Source organism: Panthera pardus, unplaced genomic scaffold, assembly GCF_024362965.1.
Source record: "Panthera pardus isolate Hobbes unplaced genomic scaffold, ASM2436296v1 HiC_scaffold_2, whole genome shotgun sequence".
In the NCBI taxonomy this organism is placed as follows: Eukaryota; Metazoa; Chordata; class Mammalia; order Carnivora; family Felidae; genus Panthera; species Panthera pardus.
The window spans coordinates 13,618,457-13,638,363 of NW_026526765.1; the positions used below are offsets into that span (position 1 = coordinate 13,618,457).

The following is a 19,907-nucleotide window of genomic DNA, read 5'->3' on the forward strand; positions in this document are numbered from 1 at the left end:
AGTATCTACGTCATAGATACGCTGTTCTTATGGTACCTCATTAAATGGTGGTCAATGTGACTCATATTATTTTCTGTATCGAGGTCATTTTATTAATGAAATATTGCCCATGAAAGAACACAGTAAACCAAGCTGCTTCCATACCGATTTTTTTCTATGTTTGTAAATCTGCACAAGGAATGCTTTGCTTGCTAACGACATATGGGGTTGGAGACCAACATACCGGCTTTCTCGGAGCAAGTTGAGAAGATCATCTCTGAAGGTATCTCTGTTCTTCTCCAAGATGCCCCGGACGTCATACTGCACCTGGGTTAAAAAAAAGAAAAAAAAGAAAAAGAAAAACCGTACAGTTGGTCAAAAGAATGATTTCAGGTCATAGGCACCCCCTTTAAATGCCGGACCCACGAAAGAAGTCATTTCAACATATTTATGTTGGCTTCTGACATCAGCTATTTCTCTAGGTACCAGACGGGCAAATACCCACAAGGATCTCAAGTAAGAAGTTACCTCTCCAGCGTAGTGCTTCACTCCAAAATTGTTCACTGCAACTCTAGGCTTCACGTAAAAGTGGTTATTCTAATAAAAAAAAAAAATACAAGTGCCTAATTTCACTTACTGATTTGCACAGACCTCCAGAGAGAATTGACCGCCACAGATAGTGAAAACAATCGCAAAGCCCGCCACAGAGCAGAGGTTGAGGACAGAGCATGTGACGCAATTTTATCGAAACCATGGAGCTCTTACCTGGCCTCACAGCAGTGATGTTAAATTCTAAAGTCATAAACTGAATGTGGGCATATTCTGACAAGGAGCCCCAAATCTATCCCTTTAACCGATTTCAATTTAGTTCCAGCAATTGGAGAAGAGCTTTGGTTTGAGAAGAAAATTACGTGTGGGGAGCAGAGGAGAGCCAACAGCACTGAAATAGCTTGTGTGTAATCTTAACCCACAGATCTCCTACTCAGACATAATTAAGAATTGGCAGGTTTTGACATACAGCGTGTTGATTGTGTAACTTCTCCAATAAGGTGCTGTCTGTGGCTTGAGGAAAATGGCTTTCTTCATTGATAAGAGCCAGGAGACCGAGTTTCTGGAAGACAGAAGAAAGGTAAATTGAATTCAAAGCTGAATGTCTACCTCAAAATATTTCCTCTCTACTCTCTCAAGTAAGTGGTTAAAGGAAAAGTCATAGAAATTTCTTGGATTAAAAAAATTCCGGGGGCGCCTGGGTGGCTCAGGCGGTTAAGAGTCAGACTTCAGTTCAGGCCATGATTTCGAATAGGGCTCAGCCCCGACAGTGGGGAGCCTACTTGGGATTCTCTCTCTCCATCTTTCTGCCTCTCCCCCACTTGTGTGTGTGCGCACACACGTGCTCTTTCGCTCACTCTCTCTCTCTCAAAATAAAGGTAAAAAAAAATTCAGAATGATACTATAAAGACATCCAATGGATTTAATTTCCACACACACACAGAAAAATGGAACCCCCCATAATTTTGTGAACAAAACTTTTACACTGTCCAGTCTACTCCTGGTGCTGGCGAAGCTTTTGATGCTGACTTAAAATCCAAGGGAAGCCAATTCACACACTGTTGATTCTAAAATACGTTGTTCAATGAGACAATAAGTTTGAAGCAGCCAACTATTAAAATTCAACCTTGCACATTTACATGTATGTTTCCAAATGGTCCATTGTGTTCTAAACATTCACATCTTTGATGTGCATGTTCGCGCAAGCTATTCTGTTCCCATAAATATGAATCAGCCCAGCTGGACACCCTTGGGACTGGTAACAATCCTTCAACAATGTTACCTTCTCAATCAGGTCCAGGCATTCTCCATTGTCTATCCAGTCAATATCTTCCCACACCAATCCTTCCCTGTGGAAAGATTTAAAAGGGCTAAGTTATAATAAAATAGAGTTTTAAAACTAATTTGTGGCTTTTTATTTTTATTTTTTTTACTTTTTAATGGAATTCTACGAGCTCTTACCTGCTATATTCTAGTTGTTCCAGAGAAAAAATATGCTTGTTGAAATATTCCTGAAGTTTCTCATTTGCATAGTTTATATTGAACTGCTCAAAGTGATTAACCTAAGGGGAGGGAACCATTCAACACGTATCTTTAGTGCCCTTCCTATTACATACAAAGGTGAAGAAAGGGCAAAAAGGAAAAAAATCTGCAGAGAAAAATACCAGTATTCATGTGAAGAGATTTAAGTCAGTAAGTGGATAGAAAAAAATTCATGCATCCCACCCATGAGAAGCATACCTCGAAGTTTTCAAATCCAAAGATGTCAAGGATGCCAATAGATTTAAAGTCATCTTTGCCTTTGATCCTACTGTTAATCTTCTTAATCACCCACTCGAAGCAGCGTGCATAAAGTGCCATGGCCAAGGAGTCTCTGCTGTCTTCCGCCTGCAGGAGAGGGGGACACGGTCACCGCCTCCCACTGACCACGGAAGCCCAGGCAGGTGAGTCCATCCCAGACCCCTCGGGAGAACGCACACACACTGAACAGGAAGAACACCCGTGCACCCGACACCCAGAAAGACGCGGATGTCTCAAGAAAGAGTAAACTGGAGTTCACTCACTCGCTCTACATGCAGGAGTCTCCGAGACTTCTTTCATTCGTATTATTTTTTTAAATCTAACTTATTGTCGAACTGGCTTCCATACAATACCCAGTGCTCATCCCAACAAATGCCCTCCTCGATGCCCATCACTAAGACTTCTTTGAAATATCAGGCTTTCAAACTCAAGTTTTTATGTTAATTGTAGGAAAGAATCTGAACCAGTATGGGTAGCTACAAGTTTTATCATGTTTAAAACATGGGGCACCTGGGTGGCTCAGTCGTTTGAGCGTCCGACTTGATTTCAGCTCAGGTCAAGATCTCGCGGTTCGTGGGCTCGAACTCTGCGTGGGGCTCTGTGCTGACCGCGAGGAGCCTGCTTGGGGTTCTCTCTCCCCCTCTCTCTGCCCCTCCCCAACTCGCTCTCCCTCTCTCTTAAGATAAATAAACTTAAAAAATAAATCGATATTAGACGGGCTGGCACATATAACTGGCTTCAGACAGTAACAGAAGCAGAAATACATAATACTACATAATAATAACAAATTATCATGGTTAGTGTTTATTTGGTGCTTACGTATCTAGCACATTGATTACTATCCTTACAAGAATCCTACGGCTTAGGTGTGACAATTACCCTTGCCTTACAGAGGAGCAAACAGACACAACGGATGCATTCTCCAAGGACAGAAAATAATATGTCAGGACTCGGACTCAGGAACCCTCCATCATGCCCGGTCGGTCCTCTGGAACACCCTGCTGTACTACCTCTAAGAAAACGAACAACTCTTGTCTATTCCCTTCGGCGTGGGTATCTTCTTTCTTTCGATCATGAACCAAACCCCTTTGAATGGTTTGCTGTAGTGCCTCATTTGAATCAAAGCCACGGATCTGAAAACCCGGGGGTATCTGTTGAGACAAGTTTTGGTGGCGAAGCGCGTGTACCTGTTGAACGGTGAGAGGCGTAAGGATCTCCTCCCCCCTGAGGAACATGGACCTCTGCGTCAGAGCATCCGTGAGCTGTGCTGAGTCCAGCCCCAGTAACTCTGCAGACCTTCCCAAGGCTGGAAATGAAGGCAAACAAGGCAAAAGTGACTGACCCAAGAAGGAACAGGCCACGGGACCCCAAAGGAAGCCCCACGCAGAGACATGGGTTCAGAGCCAACTCCACACTGCGACACGTGAGGCCAGAGAACATTCCTAAATCCCGCGGGTAGAATCTAGAGAACACACATTTCGTCGCTCGGTTAATCACTCCCTTGATGAGTCTTAGGCTAGTGGCCTGACGCCCGGACCAAGTGTGGTCCTGAGACCCCGGGTCCAAGACCCCGCCATAAAGGTTTGCAAGGTCCTAACTCTTTTCAGTGATCCGAAGACGTCTCTTGCTGGTTTTTTTTCACTCTCATTCCATCACCGCAATACAGAGGAGTTTCCAGTGGCTACATGACATGAGGGAGCTCACCAAAGTGACTGCAGCAGGTAAGAGAACCCAGCTGTCCTCCCCGACCTCAGATATTTTCAAAATGTGCAAAAATGTGGGGCGCCTGGGTGGCTCAGTCGGTTAAACGTCCGACTTCAGCTCAGGTCACGATCTCGCGGTCCGTGAGTTCGAGCCCCGAGTCGGGCTCTGGGCTGATGGCTCAGAGCCTGGAGCCTGCTTCCGATTCTGTGTCTCCCTCTCTCTCTGCCCCTCCCCCGTTCATGCTCTGTATGTCTCTGTCTCAAAAATAAATAAAACCTTAAAAAAAAAAATTTTTTTTTAAAAATGTGCATTTTAAAAATGTAAGCCAATGTCACTCTACTCGCGGATTTTCTTCTGTTTGGGAAGATAGTCTTTTGAATAAAAACACACTACTTATTTCAATATGCACGGGGCTTCTGATGGTGATGGCAAAATTAATTTTCAAAAACATCTCAGTTTTTATTTCTAATGCGATAACATGAACAGACATGACCCACATAAAGGAAAAAGCCCTGGGGAGTCCTCTATGGTTTGAAGATGATTGAGAAGCTCTGGGACCAAACGCGTGAGAACTGCTGACCTACAGCTCTGGCCTCATCTAAGGCCACTTCAAACTTTAACTCATCTGCCCCCCCCCCCCCCCCCAGCCCTTGTGCCCTCACACGTGGCTTCCATCAGGAAAGTCTCAAGAGTAAACCCATCAACTACTTCTGGAAAGTGACTATTGACGTTGCGATGTGCATATTCGCTCGTTTAATCTTGACAACACGGCCGCACTTTATAGACCAGAAGTCAGTGGTGTTGAGGGGACACGTTATAACCCAAGGAACCGGCCTATGGCAGAGCTGGGCCCTGAGCCAAGCGGTCACGCTTGAAAACAGTCTTTACCACTACACTGCGTCACCACTCAAGAACTACGAAAAACTACAGCGACGCTACGCCCCTGACCCGTAACATTTATCCTACAACCATCCTGGTTGCTCCCATTTCTTTACCGGGTCCATTTTCCTCTTTTCTTGGTAAGAATGAGAACACAGGCACCATGCCACCCAGGAATCCCTTCTTAGATGCTTGGACCCTTTCTCGGCTGATCATTCGCATCAAATACAAAGTTCTCTCTCCCGGGCTCAGAAAGCCCTTTCTGCAAAAGGGCGGATAGTAAATACTTTAGGTCCAAGTTCCCTAGGAGGAAAAAGCCAAGGAAGGGAGGAAGGGAGGAAGGCAGGGGTCATCTTACCCGTTTTGAAGGACACCTGGGCCCCACCAGCCGTGATAAATTCTATGTTCCCAAGATGTAATACACCAGCAAGCAACCTCAAAATTTCCCGAACTTCTTCCTTGCTGAACTGCATGACTTCCATTGCCGTCTGAAAGACAGTAACTGTGTTCAATTTTTTTGCGGGTATTTTCCCCACACTAAAGAAAATGAAAACCTCCCCGCTCAATAGAAGTGTCAGGTATTGCTCTACAGGCAAGAAAACAGGAAACAGACTCACGGGCCCTCAATTTCAAGGGATAAAGACCTTGCAGAGCCACACAGAAAATAACGTGATGTTAGGAAAGCACTGCAGGGGCGCCTGGGGTGGCTCAGTGGGTTGAGCGCCCGGCTCTTGATTTCGGCTCAGGACACGATCTCACAGTGCGAGCGACGTGGCCCCGCGTCGGGCTCTGCAACGGCCACGCGGAGCCTGCCTGGGACTCTCCCTCTCTTCTCTCTCTCTCTCTCTCTCTCTCTGCCCCTCCCCTGCTCACGCTTTCTAACTAAATATTTAAACGTTAAACAAACATCGAAATTAAAAAAACATTAAGAAAAAAGAACTGTAGAATGTGGAGCGCTCACCCCACCAATGGGGAAAAATGAGATACCTTACGTAGAGGCTTCCCAGTTATGTCACAGCAGAATCACCTCAGAGAGTCACAGTAATGACGGTGATAAGGAAATGCTTTTTCTGTAGATACTGAAGCGTAACGGAACATTTATTTTCTTCCACATGAACTGGTGGGGTGAGGGTGAGACTTCATGGGGCTGCTCCAGAGTAAACCCTGGAGCCTTCCCTTGACGGTTAAATGCAGCAGGGACCCAAACCGGGGGAATAAAATTCTTTCTTAGGAACTCCGTAGACAGGAGAGTCTCTGCTCCTTTTATAATAGATCCTCATGGAACAGATGAATGGAGAAAAACACACCAGCGACTACAGGAGACGAGGTCTGTCCCCAAATACAAGTATCCTGACAGCGGAAGCCAGGCGTCTTCTGAATCCCACCCAAGATGTGCTCATTTTCTAGTGTGATTTAGAAGCCACGTGCTTGTCAAGAAGAAACCACCCCTCGCCCCCAACTGAGGACAGGACTGTTGGCCACACTGACGAAAATAACCCACCAGGGGTTACGTCGGACCCACAACGTAATAACCACGACGACGACAATCACTTTGGGAGACCAGGAAGGAAACCACGCGCCATTTTGAAGCAACAGAAATTAGACAAGGAAACACCAGAGATTGAAAAATGTGAGAAGTTTAACTTCTTTTTAAGGAGAAGACAATAAAGGGAAAACAAAGGGCAACAACAATAGGCAGGAAAATTTAAAAATTATAAGGGAAGGAGCCATTGCTTAAGCTGTAATAAAAGACACATGAGCAAAACGACGCAACAGGCATTTCTTATTGGAGCAAATGCAGGATAATAACTTCTATTAAATTAGCCAAAAACTTGTGGATGTTAAACCTAAAACTGGTGAAACTGGGACATTTATGCACTGATCACCAGTACACAAGTTAATATAATCTTTTGGGAAAACGAGACTCTATGGTAGCACTGTGTTGGCCACAAATGTGCATAACTGTCGAGTGTTCAGAGAGGTTAAGTAACTCTCACAGGGCTACCCAGCCAAGATTCAAAATCGGGCCCCACGAACACAGAGTCCACGAACTTATTATCCAGCCAGATGCTATTACTTTCTAAAGACATAAAAAAGAAAACGCAATCTCCTGCATTATCTTCCATAACTTCAATGCTGGAAATTTACTACAAAGAAAATCTCAACAGAAAGGAAGTTCTGTAAAATATCCCCCACGGTGTAATCTTAACACGTTAAGAGAAACTATTTACTCAGGGGTGAGAAGACTCATTTCATGGGTGTAAACAGAAATTGGCACAAAGAATAAAAACGATTAGTCAAGTGCTTATCAATTAAAAAGAAACATACGGAAAATTATTCAAATTCACTTATCCTAAAAGTTAAAGGAATGACAGTTAAGGAATACAAATAATTTCTTATTCTCAAGCCTCTTGAAACGGTGGTAAGAACCAAACTAAACAGCAAAATAAGTATAAAGCACCTCCACTGTGCTAAAGTTAGTATTTTCCATCTCCATGGTTAAAGTTATCCTCCTATATTAATAAGACCTATTCAACACTAACTTATAAAAATTCTTAGATCATAGAACGATATGGAAATGTAAGTCTTCACTGTTTAAATCAACTACTTGGAGTCTCTATAACACTAAGAGGAAGTAAGACTTTAAAAATACTAAGTTTGCAGTAGCACAAAATGTCAAGCTATCAAATGAAAAATACCGAGAGGCGCCCCATGAAAAAATTCTTGAAGTTCCTAAAATACATACAGAAGTTATACATGGAGACATGAAAGCAAATGAATCAAATGTGCTTACGGTATTAATAAATTTGATTACTTGCAATCTAACCCTAAGTGAGTCAGGAGCGTGGTGATAAGGAATAATTCTATTAATCATACTATGGGGTAATTTAATGGGTGCAACCAATTACCAGTAACGTGGGCACGCGTGCTAAACTTACTGGCAAGACCCTTTACTTGCATCCTATTGTCTTGTTTAAAATCTTTTTAGTCACAATCTCCACCCCTTTGGCAAGAGGAACCACTTTTTTTTTTTTTAAGTTTTTTTAATGTTTATTTTTGAGAGAGAGGGAGAGAGAGGGAGAGAGAGGGAGGGAGGGAGGGAGGGAGAGAGAGAGAGAGAGAGAGAGAGAGAGAGAGAGAGAGAGAGGAAGGGGCACAAAGAGACGGAGACACAGAGTCCAAAGCAGGCTGCAGGCTCTGAGCTGTCAGCCTGACGCGGGCCTCGAACCCACAAATTGCGACACCGTGACCTGAGCCGAAGTCAGACGCTCAATCGACTGAGCCACCCACGCGCCCCAAGAGTAGCCGCTTTAAAGCTTATTATAATGATCTTATTTTCTCAGCAGTAGGGCTCAAGACTCAAAACACCATGCTGGGAAATTCTCAGGATAGTTCAGAAGCACTGAACAGCAATTTAGTTACGAAACTGGCAAAAAATTACACAGGATATTTTCAGTAACGTCCTTATTAGGCACATAGAAAAACAGGTGTTTGGGAAACTGGGGGTTGGGGGTGGGGGGGAATGACAAATATGTGATCTGGTCCCAACCATGAAGAAACAAAGGAAGCCAGGCTCATCACCCTGGAAATGAATAGAAAAGAGGGGCAAATTTCAGATGCCAAAAGGTATATCCACTCCGGGTCTCAGGCAGTTGGCTGTGAGGTGCGGAGATGCCATTCCGGAAGGCCAAGGGGCCACAGATGAATCCTGAACAAATGGTGCCACTGGAATGGTGGAAGTGGAGGCTATTCTGGCCACAGTAAGTTCCAAATAAGCAATCTGATAATAATTTATCATGGGGAGTCTGACTGGCTCAGTCAGTAGAGCACGTGACTCTTGATCTTGGGGTTGTAAGTCCAAGCTCCACGTTGGATGCAGAGATTACTTAAAAATGAAATCTTAAAAAAATCATAATTTATCACGTAACGCTCTAGGAGGCAATATTATGCTATTTTATAATATAAATTTGCTTATGCTCCCAAGTTCTCTACCACTGAAAGAGACTGAAGTTTTCATGTTCGGCAAAATTGAGGTATAAAGTCCGCCTTAATACAATTGGACTCATGTGGAATGAATTTATGTATACATATACGTGGGCTCAAAACAACTAAAAACCCATGGATATATCCAGTAAGGCTGGGTCCAGTCCTGGTCCGCAGCCAAGCACTCTAAAAATATTCAACATTTGTGGAATAAGAGAATCTGAAAAGATTATCACCCAAAGACTCCTGTTATTTCTCACACATTTCATCCGCCCCCATTCTGGTGGGTCAAATGCAGGCAATACAGTAAATTAGTTGCTCTCATTGACTTGAAATAGCTTGCATCTAAGCAATTTCTAGGGCAACTTGAAAGGCTGCATAAACAAATGGTTATGAAACACAGAGTCTGCCCCAGGGGGGAAAAAAAACAAACAGGTCCCCTATAGCTCCCGTGATACTTTACAGGCACTCATTTATATTCATGCCAAGTGGTGGCAATGATAAACTCTAAAAATACATAAAGCAAATTCTCAGTAAAATAAAGAAAATTCTTAAAAGGTCCTATTGCCAGAGTATATGGACATTAAAGTTGATGGGTCATTTTTTTTAGTAGCTAAGAACGAACACCAGAAATGACATTTTCATACAGAATTCACAGAAACAATTTCTCTCCGTGAACATTTCAACATATTATGCAAACAAATGTCCTTCAGGCTTAATGGAATGTGGTTCCTTTCCTTCCTTTGGTCCAAAAACCTCTGGGAAAAAAGCTTCATGAAATTGAAATATGAAGATACCAATTTATTTTTTTATTTAGAAAAAAATTTGTTTCAGAGAGAGAGAGAGAGAGAGAGAGAGCATGCATGCCTGCGGGAGTTTTTAACCATTCCTGTGTCACTCCTGGTTACAGAGTGCTGCCTAAGGCAGAATAGTGGGCTGGCTGGTATTGTTAGGATACTTCTGATTATATTCCCATATTACAGAAATGACGATTCTAGGAATGTAATCATAACTAGGTAATCATAAAAGGCAGCCTATTTACTGTAAAAATATAACACAGAATGATAAAATAAGATTGTAGAATTCTGCCTCACGAGAGAACATTTTGTGCCCATTTTTGTCTCAGCCTTCTTTCTGCACACGTAATTACTATACGAATTATCATATATCAAATTATACATAAAATGTTTTTTAAATAAAAGGATTATCTAGTGTTGCAGCTTATCTTTCTCAGGTTTAAAATAAATTTTCCATGTAATTGAATATACTTGAACATGCTTTGCTTGCTGTAATGGATCTTATTTTACCAACATAACAAATTATTTAAGCCATTCCCCAATTTGCGATTCTTGCAGGTTTAGCTATAGAAAAGAGAATTTTTCCTCCTTTCTGAAAAGGTGCACATCATTTTTCTTTTCTGACTGCATTGCTTAGAACTTCCAGAAGGTTAAATAATAGTAAAAATTACATGTTCCTGATTTTACTTACTAGCAGCTAAGTTTTCATTTACATTTCTGGTAGGTTGACACTAAAAAGTAATCACAACGTAAATATATAAAATTGAATACTTGTAAATACATAAATGGAATACTTGTAAGCTTGTTGCGTACCTCTCTGTCAATTTCACGTACAAATTTTTCTTCCTTTCTAGATGATCTTTCCATCGTAAGATCAGATTTTAAAGGCCAAAACCTACTCTTTCAAATAAAGAATAGGAGCCAGCAATCACCGAAGGCAGGGCAAGCCTCAGAAGTTTACCAGTAGTTAACAAAAAGAACAAACGATTCTCAATCAGAAAATGAAGCCCCCAGAGGAAAGCAGAGGAAAGCCATAGGAGTAACTTCTCAGGGGCACTTCCAGAACAAGGGGAGGACTGATGCCCAGTGCACCCTAGTGGCCAGCGAGCTAATCAGTACAAGACCTGCCATTCTTGGATAATTATCTGTCTTCTGCCACAACGTCCTTCTGTCACAAAGCATGGTTCTCCAGCTTCAAGAAAGAAGAAGAAAACAGGAAAAAAAATCCCAGGAGAAGTCTTTCTTCACCAAAAATAAGAATGAGTTTTTATATTTATTTGAACACACAGTAAAGACAATAATAAACTGAAACGGGATGAAGCCTGAGTAGTGACAAATCCAGGGGCCAAATGAAACTAGGAAAGAAAATTTAAAATACTTAAAACACATTTTGGAAAATCCAGTTCACAGAGCCAAATCCCCTGCTGTCCAGCCTACGCAGCAAAAAGGCATCCTCAGCAGGGGGCTTTTTTCGTTAACAGGTTCAAGAGAGGAGATTGGGCAAAAGAAGTCCAAGCCCCCCGCCCCCCGTATTATAAATGGCAGATAAAAGACCCACAGAGGGAAGATGATCCTGATATTAGAGCCAATCCTGTTTTTAATTTCGTTTTCAACTTAAGACGTGAAAAAATGATGTTATGATACACATTCACTTAAAAAAAAATACCCTGGTTTCATTCCACAAGGCATTTTTATGACCAATCTAGAAGAGTAAATGGGGACAGTGAAGAGAGAAGCGTTGACAGCTGTAAAGATAAGAACCTGACAGGCAAAAGCAGGTACCACCGACCTGCCTTGTGGTTTAGAGTCTTTGGAGTTAAACTTTCCCCACCAGCTCTATTAGGTACCGTGTGTGGTTAGGCTGGTCACCAACCTCCCCGGGTCGCAGAGTGCAGACAGCCGGGATTCCTACCCTCAGGGTTCAGAGCAATGAGAGAGATGGCCTGGGGAAGTCTGTACAGTAAGTGCTCGACGTCAGTCGCACTGACAACGGTGAATTCACCTTCGGTCCACTGTCTCCAGCTACTACGGCAGTGACTCTGGCATTGCTGGAAGAACCACATTAGCAACATCGACCGGCCACTCTCAGTCAGGTGGGGCTGTTAATAAAGCTCCACAACCAGGCTTCCTGAATGTTGTCACCGTTTAACAAGTCCTTGTGATATCAGAAAACTACAAGACGCTCACTTATCCACACCTCAGAGTTGTAAGGTGACTATTCTTGCAGAGAAACAAACAAGATCCTAACAGTTACTTGGTCTAATGGTTGACAGATTTGGTTTTAGCCATGGAAATGGTTATTACAAAAATACACACACACATATAATATATACATATTTAATATGATATATTATATATATATTTGTAAGCTCAAAAAAGAAAGCTTGGCATGATCCAATGTCAAGCCTATGATTTTTTTATTTTTAGTAGACTGTTCCAAGTCAACCTCCCATCTGTCCTGAATGTCACAGACATTCATCCAACTTCTAAAGAAAGAGGATTCTCTTCCAGTCTGGAACAGTCTTTCTCATGAGTGGGAACAAGAAGCAAGCACCTGTTCTTGCACAGCAGTGCAAATGTAATTACTTCATTAACAAAATATTGTTTGAAACAGAAAATGAAACATGTCACTTATTTTTCTAGGGGGCTGTCGCTCTTAAGAAGGCAAAAGAACAACGTAACTTACAATCACTTCCCTAAAGGATTCCTGGTCACTGATTGTCTTGTCTTCTACACATCCAGACTGACTCAAGTAGTGGTAGTTTTCTGGCACAGATAAATAAAATTCTTCTGCAAAAAGACAACGAAAAATGGAGTATCAGTACTTGACTGGCCAGGATAAGACAGAGTCCAAGAGAGTTTTCACTTTGTAACTTCAAAAGATAAAATACATAAATAATTCTATGCTAACAGCCCCCTATTAAAATGCAGAGTTCTGAATCATCACCTAGAGAAAGCAAAAATAATTTCATTAAATTAGATGGCGTGATAGAAAATGTTATTTAAAAAATAACTGATGAGGACCCGGTCTTGGCTGTTCTCTCTTAAAAACCAAATGTTTAGAAATTAGCTTTCTTTGGGTGTGGTTTAAGAGTAAACCCGTTACGAGGCGTTATATAGTTTCTCATCAATATTGTACAAGTCGGAAAAGTCTCAAGATTCCAAAAACAAACAAGACATTTGAGACTTCCCTTTTGATGATTTCCCCCCTACATTATTTGGCTCTAAAATGGACTCAGCATCTTTCGGCCCGTCTCTCCTACGTTTTGTTTCAATCGATGGAACACCAACAAAGTCCAAAGAGAGTTTTTGCATTTACCGACGGCTTTTCAAGGGAGGACAAGTTGCTAGCCCGTGTTTCCCCGCCGGTCTCCCACCACTCACCTCTCTGTTCATGTTCTAGCCCTGCCAGCAGTGCATAGAATATGTGATAATTCCTTTCCCCGGGGTTTTGCCTTACTACTCGGTTCTGTGGAGAGAAATCAGAATTCGACTCAGAGAGGTTTCCTCTGTTTAGTGAGCACAAACCCGTAATTTCCAAAGATCATTACTACAGAAGAAAATGTGAATTAAATGTTTACTTACTTTTTCTAATAAATCTTCATGCGAAAAGCAATGGCAAGTCAAGGAACAAAACAAGGAGATCACATGCTCAATTACCCTTCAATTTTCTAGTCTTTGTGACCCAAATAATGACAAATCCCTGCTCTTTGGGCACCTAGGTGGCTCAGCCGGTCAAGTGGCCGACTTCGGCTCAGGTCATGGTCTCGCGGTTTGTCAGTTCGAGCCCCGCGTCGGGCTCTGTCTGTGCTGACAGCTCAGAGCCTGGAGCCTGCTTCAGATTCTGGGTCTCCCTCTCTCTCTCTCCCCCACTTGCACTCTGTCTCTCCCTCTCCCTCTCTCTCAAAAATACAACATTAAAAAAATAAAATAAAATAAAAACAAATTCCTGCTCTTTGACACAGAGACTTCTGTGCCAAAGAGACAAGCCAACAAAGCATAGGCTATTTCACCTAAATCCAATTCAAACAGGACACGTGACCTCCTCGGAGGTGCTACACTATTTGACAGAATTCATTCCAAACAAAAAAACCTGACGCTTGATGAGGATTCCAATTTTCCTGATTACAGACAGTATCGAAGTTTCCGAAAGATGGTTCTCCCAGAATAATTAATAGGTCCAACAGAGTAATATTAGAGCAAAACCCGGAATGTGTCACATTCTTTAACTGCCCTTGTGGTAACCAAGAACAGTTCGTCCTCTTACAGAGTCAAATGCTCAAAACAAGAAACAGGATACAATCTACAATTCTCCCGCCCTGAATATTCCCCTTCTGGCAGATGTTCAGCTGAACAAACTTCCCAAAGCGACTGGAGTTGTTGTTGTACACGGTCTTCGCGTTGCCGAAAGCTTCCATGATGGGGCTGTGATAGAAGTGAGGACAGCTTCGTTAGCAAATAAACAAGTCACGAGATGTCAATTTCGGCACACCGGCTCTATGTCGGTAATATCGCCATACCCGCGCACGGTGACAGACGGTAAGGACACTTACCGCGGGGATCATCTCATCACGCGCAGAAAACCTAATCACTATGATATACGCAACTAACGGGACATGGTATGTCATTAAAAAAAATTTAAAAAGAAGACGCGAGGACCGCAGCAAGTGTTAATTAGGGTAGATCTAAAAACCGCAAGAGCATTCCTCACCAATTGTCTAAATATTCAACTGCGAGGCAAATCTGAAAGCAACGGGACCCACAGTGACTAGGTTTATTTACAGAAGAGCCAGCTTTCCAAAGCCCCTGCTGAAATGGGTTTATGATCCTCATCATTTTGAACGAGAGATCTTACAGCTCGTGCAGGCGCAGGATACTGGAGCTCAGGGAGTCACTACGGTCCGATCTCGCACAAATTAACTTGGGCTTATGTACATAAGCCAGGGATCGCACAGGAGAAGACCCCCACTTAAATTTCGGCAACTGAAAAAGTCCCAGTCCTGGGCATTTCACCCATCTGTTGTCTGTCCTGGAGCAACTCATTTATCAGTAACTTCTTTGCGTCTTCTCCACCTGTAAAATGGGGTCAGACCAGTCTGGAGGTGGAAAACTTTCTGTCAAGAACCAGGTAATAGATCTTTTAGGGGCCTGCGGTCTCTGCTGCAAGCACTCAGTTCTGCCACTGCAGCTCGAAAGCAGTTATCAGCAATAGAGAAACAAATGAGCGTGTCTGTGTTCCAATAAAACTTTATTTACAAAACAGGCTGCAGGAAGATGAAAATGTTCTGAAGACGGATGGTGGTGATGGTTGCACAACATGAATGCACTTAACACCACTAAGCTGCACGCTGAAAAAAAATGTTTAAAGTTATAAACGTTATGTATATTTTACGACACCGGAAAAAAGTGTATGAATGCTAAAACAAAAACAGGCCACAGGTTATGGGCATCTGGCTGTAGTTTGCTGACCCCGGGACTAAATTCTAAGTAATAGAATCTGTAAAGTCCTTATTGGTTCTAAAATCTTATAAGGCACAAATCAGATGTTTGGCAAGTGCACATTTAAAATAAAAATGCAGGGGCGCCTGGGTGGCTCAGTAGGTTAAGCGTCCAGCTTCAGCTCAGGTCATGATCTTGTAGTTTGTGGGTCTGAGCCCCGCCTGGGGCTCTGTGCTAACAGCTCAGAGCCTGGAGCCTGCTTTGGATTCGGTGTGTCCCTCTCACTCTGTCCCTCCCCCACTCACGCTCTTTCTCTCTCTCCCTCTCTCAATAATAAACATAAAAAAATAAAATAAAAATTCAGAGGATACCTCCCCACACAGCCCTCTTTCAAAGGCTCACTGCCATCAAAGGTCTCAGTGACCTTCTGCCACGTGGGAGGCTACAAAAATGCCATCTTGGGGCGCCTGGGGGGCTCAGTCGGTTGAGCGTCCGACTTCGGCTCAGGTCATGATCTCGCGGTTTGCGAGTTCGAGCCCCGCGTTGGACCCTGTGCTGACAGCTCGGAGCCTGGAGCCTGTTTTGGATTCTGCGTCTCTCCCTCTCATTTCCCCTCCCATGATCATTCTCTGTCTCTCAACAATAAATAAACATTAAACAAATTTTTTAAAAATGCCATCTTGCCAACATGGTGCCTCCACAGGGCTGGATGTTGAGCAGAGGCTCCCTCATCGCTGTGCTAAGTCCTCTGTTACACAGTGGCCAGAGGCTGAAATTTCTGCCCGTCACAAGGCCTCCACAAAAGCGAGTCGAGGGCTCACTGTAAGAGGAGGCTACAGAACGCTCCTCTGAATCACTCAGTCACTCAGTCACCACCTCTAACCTGGCCCAGGGGTGGGGACGGGGGCGGGGGGGGGGGGGGAGACAGGTCAGGTTATTGGAAACTGCTATGTGCATGCTGGGACTTCTCGAGGAATTGTAAAAGAGAAGAAAAAGAGAAAACAGACCCACTGATTGTAATTCATCCTTAAATTCGCCAACAGGGAGGACAGTAAATCCTATTTATCTGAAAGAAGGAACATGATCACGACATACCTGCTTTCGAGGATAGCTTGTTCGACACAGGATGTCTTCTCTTTTAAGGATAGTTCCAAAGACTGTTGACTGATGACTGATAAAAACTTGAGGATCAATTTGGTGCTTTCGGTTTTCCCTGCCCCACTTTCGCCGCTGCAAAACAAAATGCACAAGCTTGGGCTTCTAATTACAGGGAGAAACAAACAAACAACCAAAAAAAGAAACGAAACTCAGTTTGACCCACGTCCCTCCAGTTTGTCCACAGAACACCTGTTGGAAGGCGGGAAAAAGGAGGTCGAAATGTCGGTCCCACGAGGCAAGCTGAAGGGCAATGAAAGCTCTGGCCACACCGTTTCTGGCACTTGCAAAGGCCTCTGTGGCGTCGGAGGTAAACGGAACCACCCCCACTAAGTTAAGGTAAGAGGCTGGAAGGCGCCTATCCTTCCAGGGAGGCCCTGAAATGAGCAAGGATCTCTGCTTTGGTCACTTGAGCGTCCCCAGCCATCTCCACAGCACCTCTGGTGCTGGTGACAGGCACTTGGTATTAAGTGCTCGTCACATGAACAGGCACACCAACAACGTCATTCTGGGGAACTGAAAGCAGGCAAATAAATATGCACAAAAATGCAATTATTCATAAATATGATTGAAGGGGACAAGGGTACCCCACAGGTACTCGACCCACAGTGAATCATTTTATCATCGCTTTCGCAACAGTCCTACGAGGGAGGCAGCGGCTAAGCGTCCGAGCCAGGATGTAACGCCAGGTCTGGGTTCGACATCCTGCAGAGATCACGCTTTCGTGACAATTAAGGGCCAGGGAATGCAGCAGCACACGGGGAGGGGAGGCCGGTAAGAGAAGTAAACAAGGTTCAAGTTGCACCTTAACAGACCGGCAAACATGAGTCCCACGGAGAGGAAAGGGAAAGAGTTGGGCACCAGGGCCAGATGAGCTCGGGAAGACCCACGGGGGGCAGGATTCTGGTTGGGTCAGCTGCACTGAGATCAGAGGCGGCAGAGAGAGAGAGAGAGAGAGAGAGAGCCCACAGGATCCAGTTTGATGGCTCAGAGCCAACCGCCGGAGACAGGAGACAGACGGCGAAGACTAAGCTCATCGAGGTGGCCTGGAAGGAACACGGCTCTGGAGGTAATGCTCCAGAAGGAGCGCAAGGGCTCTCGGGAGATCAGTTGTTGCTGGTGGTCACGTCCCGGACAAGCTCAGCCCCGCCGGATATGGACAAGCAGGCATGGAGATCAGGGATTTAAAAGGAGAAACTCAATTTTGTGTAAGGCACCATGTCCAGTACTTGGGGAGAACAGAAGTAGCCAAAGGCAGGGAACTTATAAGAAAAGTCAACTAAAGGTCTAAGCAACAGAAGAGCAACACCAACAATGTATCAAAGCAGCGCCTTCACAACTGCTAAGTGGGCGAGATACACGGATGAGCTCCGCGTGGTCCTGAAAAAGCTGCCCTCGTTGAGTGCCACGATCTGGGAAGTTACGCAAGAGGAATTCTGCTGCAATGGGAAGTGATTAACCACACGTAATAAAGGAAAGGGAGTGACTCAGAGATGACAACAGCCACGTCCGGCTGGGTCCCACAGACCCACGGGGAATCTACACTGGTCTAGGCAACTCTCAGTAACACCGTTCCCTCTGCAAGTGACAGGGTAGATCCCGGGCAGATGCGAGGACTCCAGCTGGAGAGACTTCATGTCGAGCGTGCTAAGGGCTCGTGGGGGGCTTTGTGTACACACAAGAGACACCAGGCAGAGACCTCCCCCCTGCTGCAGACAGTACCTGGGAATCCACACCTATCTTGGGACAATAAAGCAAAAGCCAAGAAAATCAGAGAAGGCCCGGCAGGCGTGGCTGAATCCCCAGACCCGAAACTGCCCTGCCCGGTGTTATCTGAGTTGGGACAACTTCGGCTGGGTTTTCTGTTACCAACAAGCAGATTCTTGCTAGTACGCACGTCTTCACGTCACTGGCACCTGTCTAGACCAGGGTCTGGCACACAGAGGGCATTCAGCAGTCAAGCACTGAATGAATGACATAAACTAAGAGAGAAAAACTGCAAGAAGAGATTTAAGTAATGCTTGGCATTTGAAAAAATATATATATACATCTATCTAGTTGTTGACTCTATCACACACACATACACACACACACACACACACACACACACACACACAGAACTTAAAAAACCAAGTTCTCTAGTTAAAACGTATGAGACAGAAATGATGTCACGTGTTCCCCAAATGCGTTTCTTTGTCCTCCAGCACAAGGAAGCAGACAACATGTCAACCTCCCTGGTAGTAAGGACAGCGATGCGTGAGTAACAGGGACTGAATGTGGCCAGTGGAACAGAAGGGCAGCTGAACAGCAGAGCGAGAGGGACATGTGCCATTTCCTTGTCTGGTGGGTAAAAATTCCCTTCTTCATGGTCCTCTGGGCTCCGCCTCCCATGCCCACCACCTGGGTGCCCTCAGGGTTGACACATCTCTAAACAAAATGACACGCAGAATAAAGTCAAGTCTCTTACCTTCCCTTGTGGGGCTTCAAAATGAGCAAGACGTAAAGCATTCCTGTGTAATGTTCCTGAGATTGGGGGGGGGGGGGGCGCTGTTTGTTACAGCCATTAGCTTACCCTGACAAATATAACATGTTAAAGATTCGATCACAGAGCAGATACGGTTCAAATTCAAGAGCAAGACTTGGTCAAAGAGAAGAAAACCCAAGACTCTCATTGCCATGAACCAGTCATGGCTATCGATCTATAGCAATCTGCAGTCACATTTTTTCTCACTCTAGCATACTTTTTTCAAGCACCTTCTTTAAGTACATCTTTTTTGGCACAGAATTAAAACTTGAAACAAAATAAAACCCCGACTTGAATGGTGCTCTGTGACCACAGTTCTCAAACTTGGTTGCACATCAGAATCACCTAATACACCTCTAACCTGAACCGTAAGGTGTAGAACTCAACTGTCGGTATTTTTAAAAAAAATTTCCAGGGGTGCCTGGGTGGCTCAGTCTGTGACGAGTCCGACTCTTGGTTTCAGCTCAGGTCATGATCTCCCGGTCTCGTGGGTTTGAGCCCCACATCGGGCTCTGCGCAGGCAGCGTGGAGCCGACTTGGGATTCTCTGTCTCCCTCTCTCCCTCCCCCTCCCCCACTTGTATTCTGTCTCTCTCAAAATAAATAAAGTTAAAAAAAATTAAAATTAAAAAAAAAAATAAAAATTTCCAGAGGATTCTACCATGAGGCCAGGTTTGGGAACTGCTACTCTTGAAAGCAGTTTCACAAAATTCAGAGAGGACCATAGCAGGAGGGGACAGGTGGGGGCTACCATATATGGAGACACGGAAGTGTTACCTGAACAAGGCAGAGAGGAAAGGTAACCTCATCAAAGGTGACAGGACTCTCCGCGGGTCATACACCTTTAAGTAACACTCCCCCCCCCCCTCCACTTCTCCCTCCTCCTCCTCCCGCCCCTGCCTGTGACATGAAAAGTTTATTGAGGGTCAAACCAAGGCAATCTTCGAAGCAATGGAGGAAGAGCATCTCTGCAGGTAATTCCTTCCCTCCTTAAACATCTGTGCACCTGCTACGTGTCAGGCTGCACTCAGGGCTCAGAAAGCACGGATGCACGAAATGGCACAGTCTGTCTGTGATCTAGCAGCACAAAGATACCGA

General features: G+C 44.2%; 1 protein-coding gene across 4 annotated transcripts in view; it reads right to left on the reverse strand.

The window, feature by feature from the left end:
- The window catches only part of MYO10 (myosin X), a 225,789-nt gene that overhangs the window by 83,815 nt on the left and 122,067 nt on the right, over positions 1–19,907 (reverse strand). For all 4 annotated transcript variants that reach the window (XM_019450761.2, XM_053906900.1, XM_053906899.1 and 1 more), the window contains 12 exons: positions 16,227–16,361; positions 13,979–14,117; positions 13,077–13,161; positions 12,379–12,482; positions 5,270–5,399; positions 3,516–3,634; positions 2,269–2,415; positions 1,990–2,090; positions 1,811–1,877; positions 998–1,090; positions 508–576; positions 224–306 (listed from right to left, as the gene is read on the reverse strand). In XM_019450761.2, the coding sequence (XP_019306306.2) occupies positions 224–306; positions 508–576; positions 998–1,090; positions 1,811–1,877; positions 1,990–2,090; positions 2,269–2,415; positions 3,516–3,634; positions 5,270–5,399; positions 12,379–12,482; positions 13,077–13,161; positions 13,979–14,117; positions 16,227–16,361 (1,272 nt within the window). The remainder of the gene's footprint in view (positions 1–223; positions 307–507; positions 577–997; positions 1,091–1,810; positions 1,878–1,989; positions 2,091–2,268; positions 2,416–3,515; positions 3,635–5,269; positions 5,400–12,378; positions 12,483–13,076; positions 13,162–13,978; positions 14,118–16,226; positions 16,362–19,907) is intronic.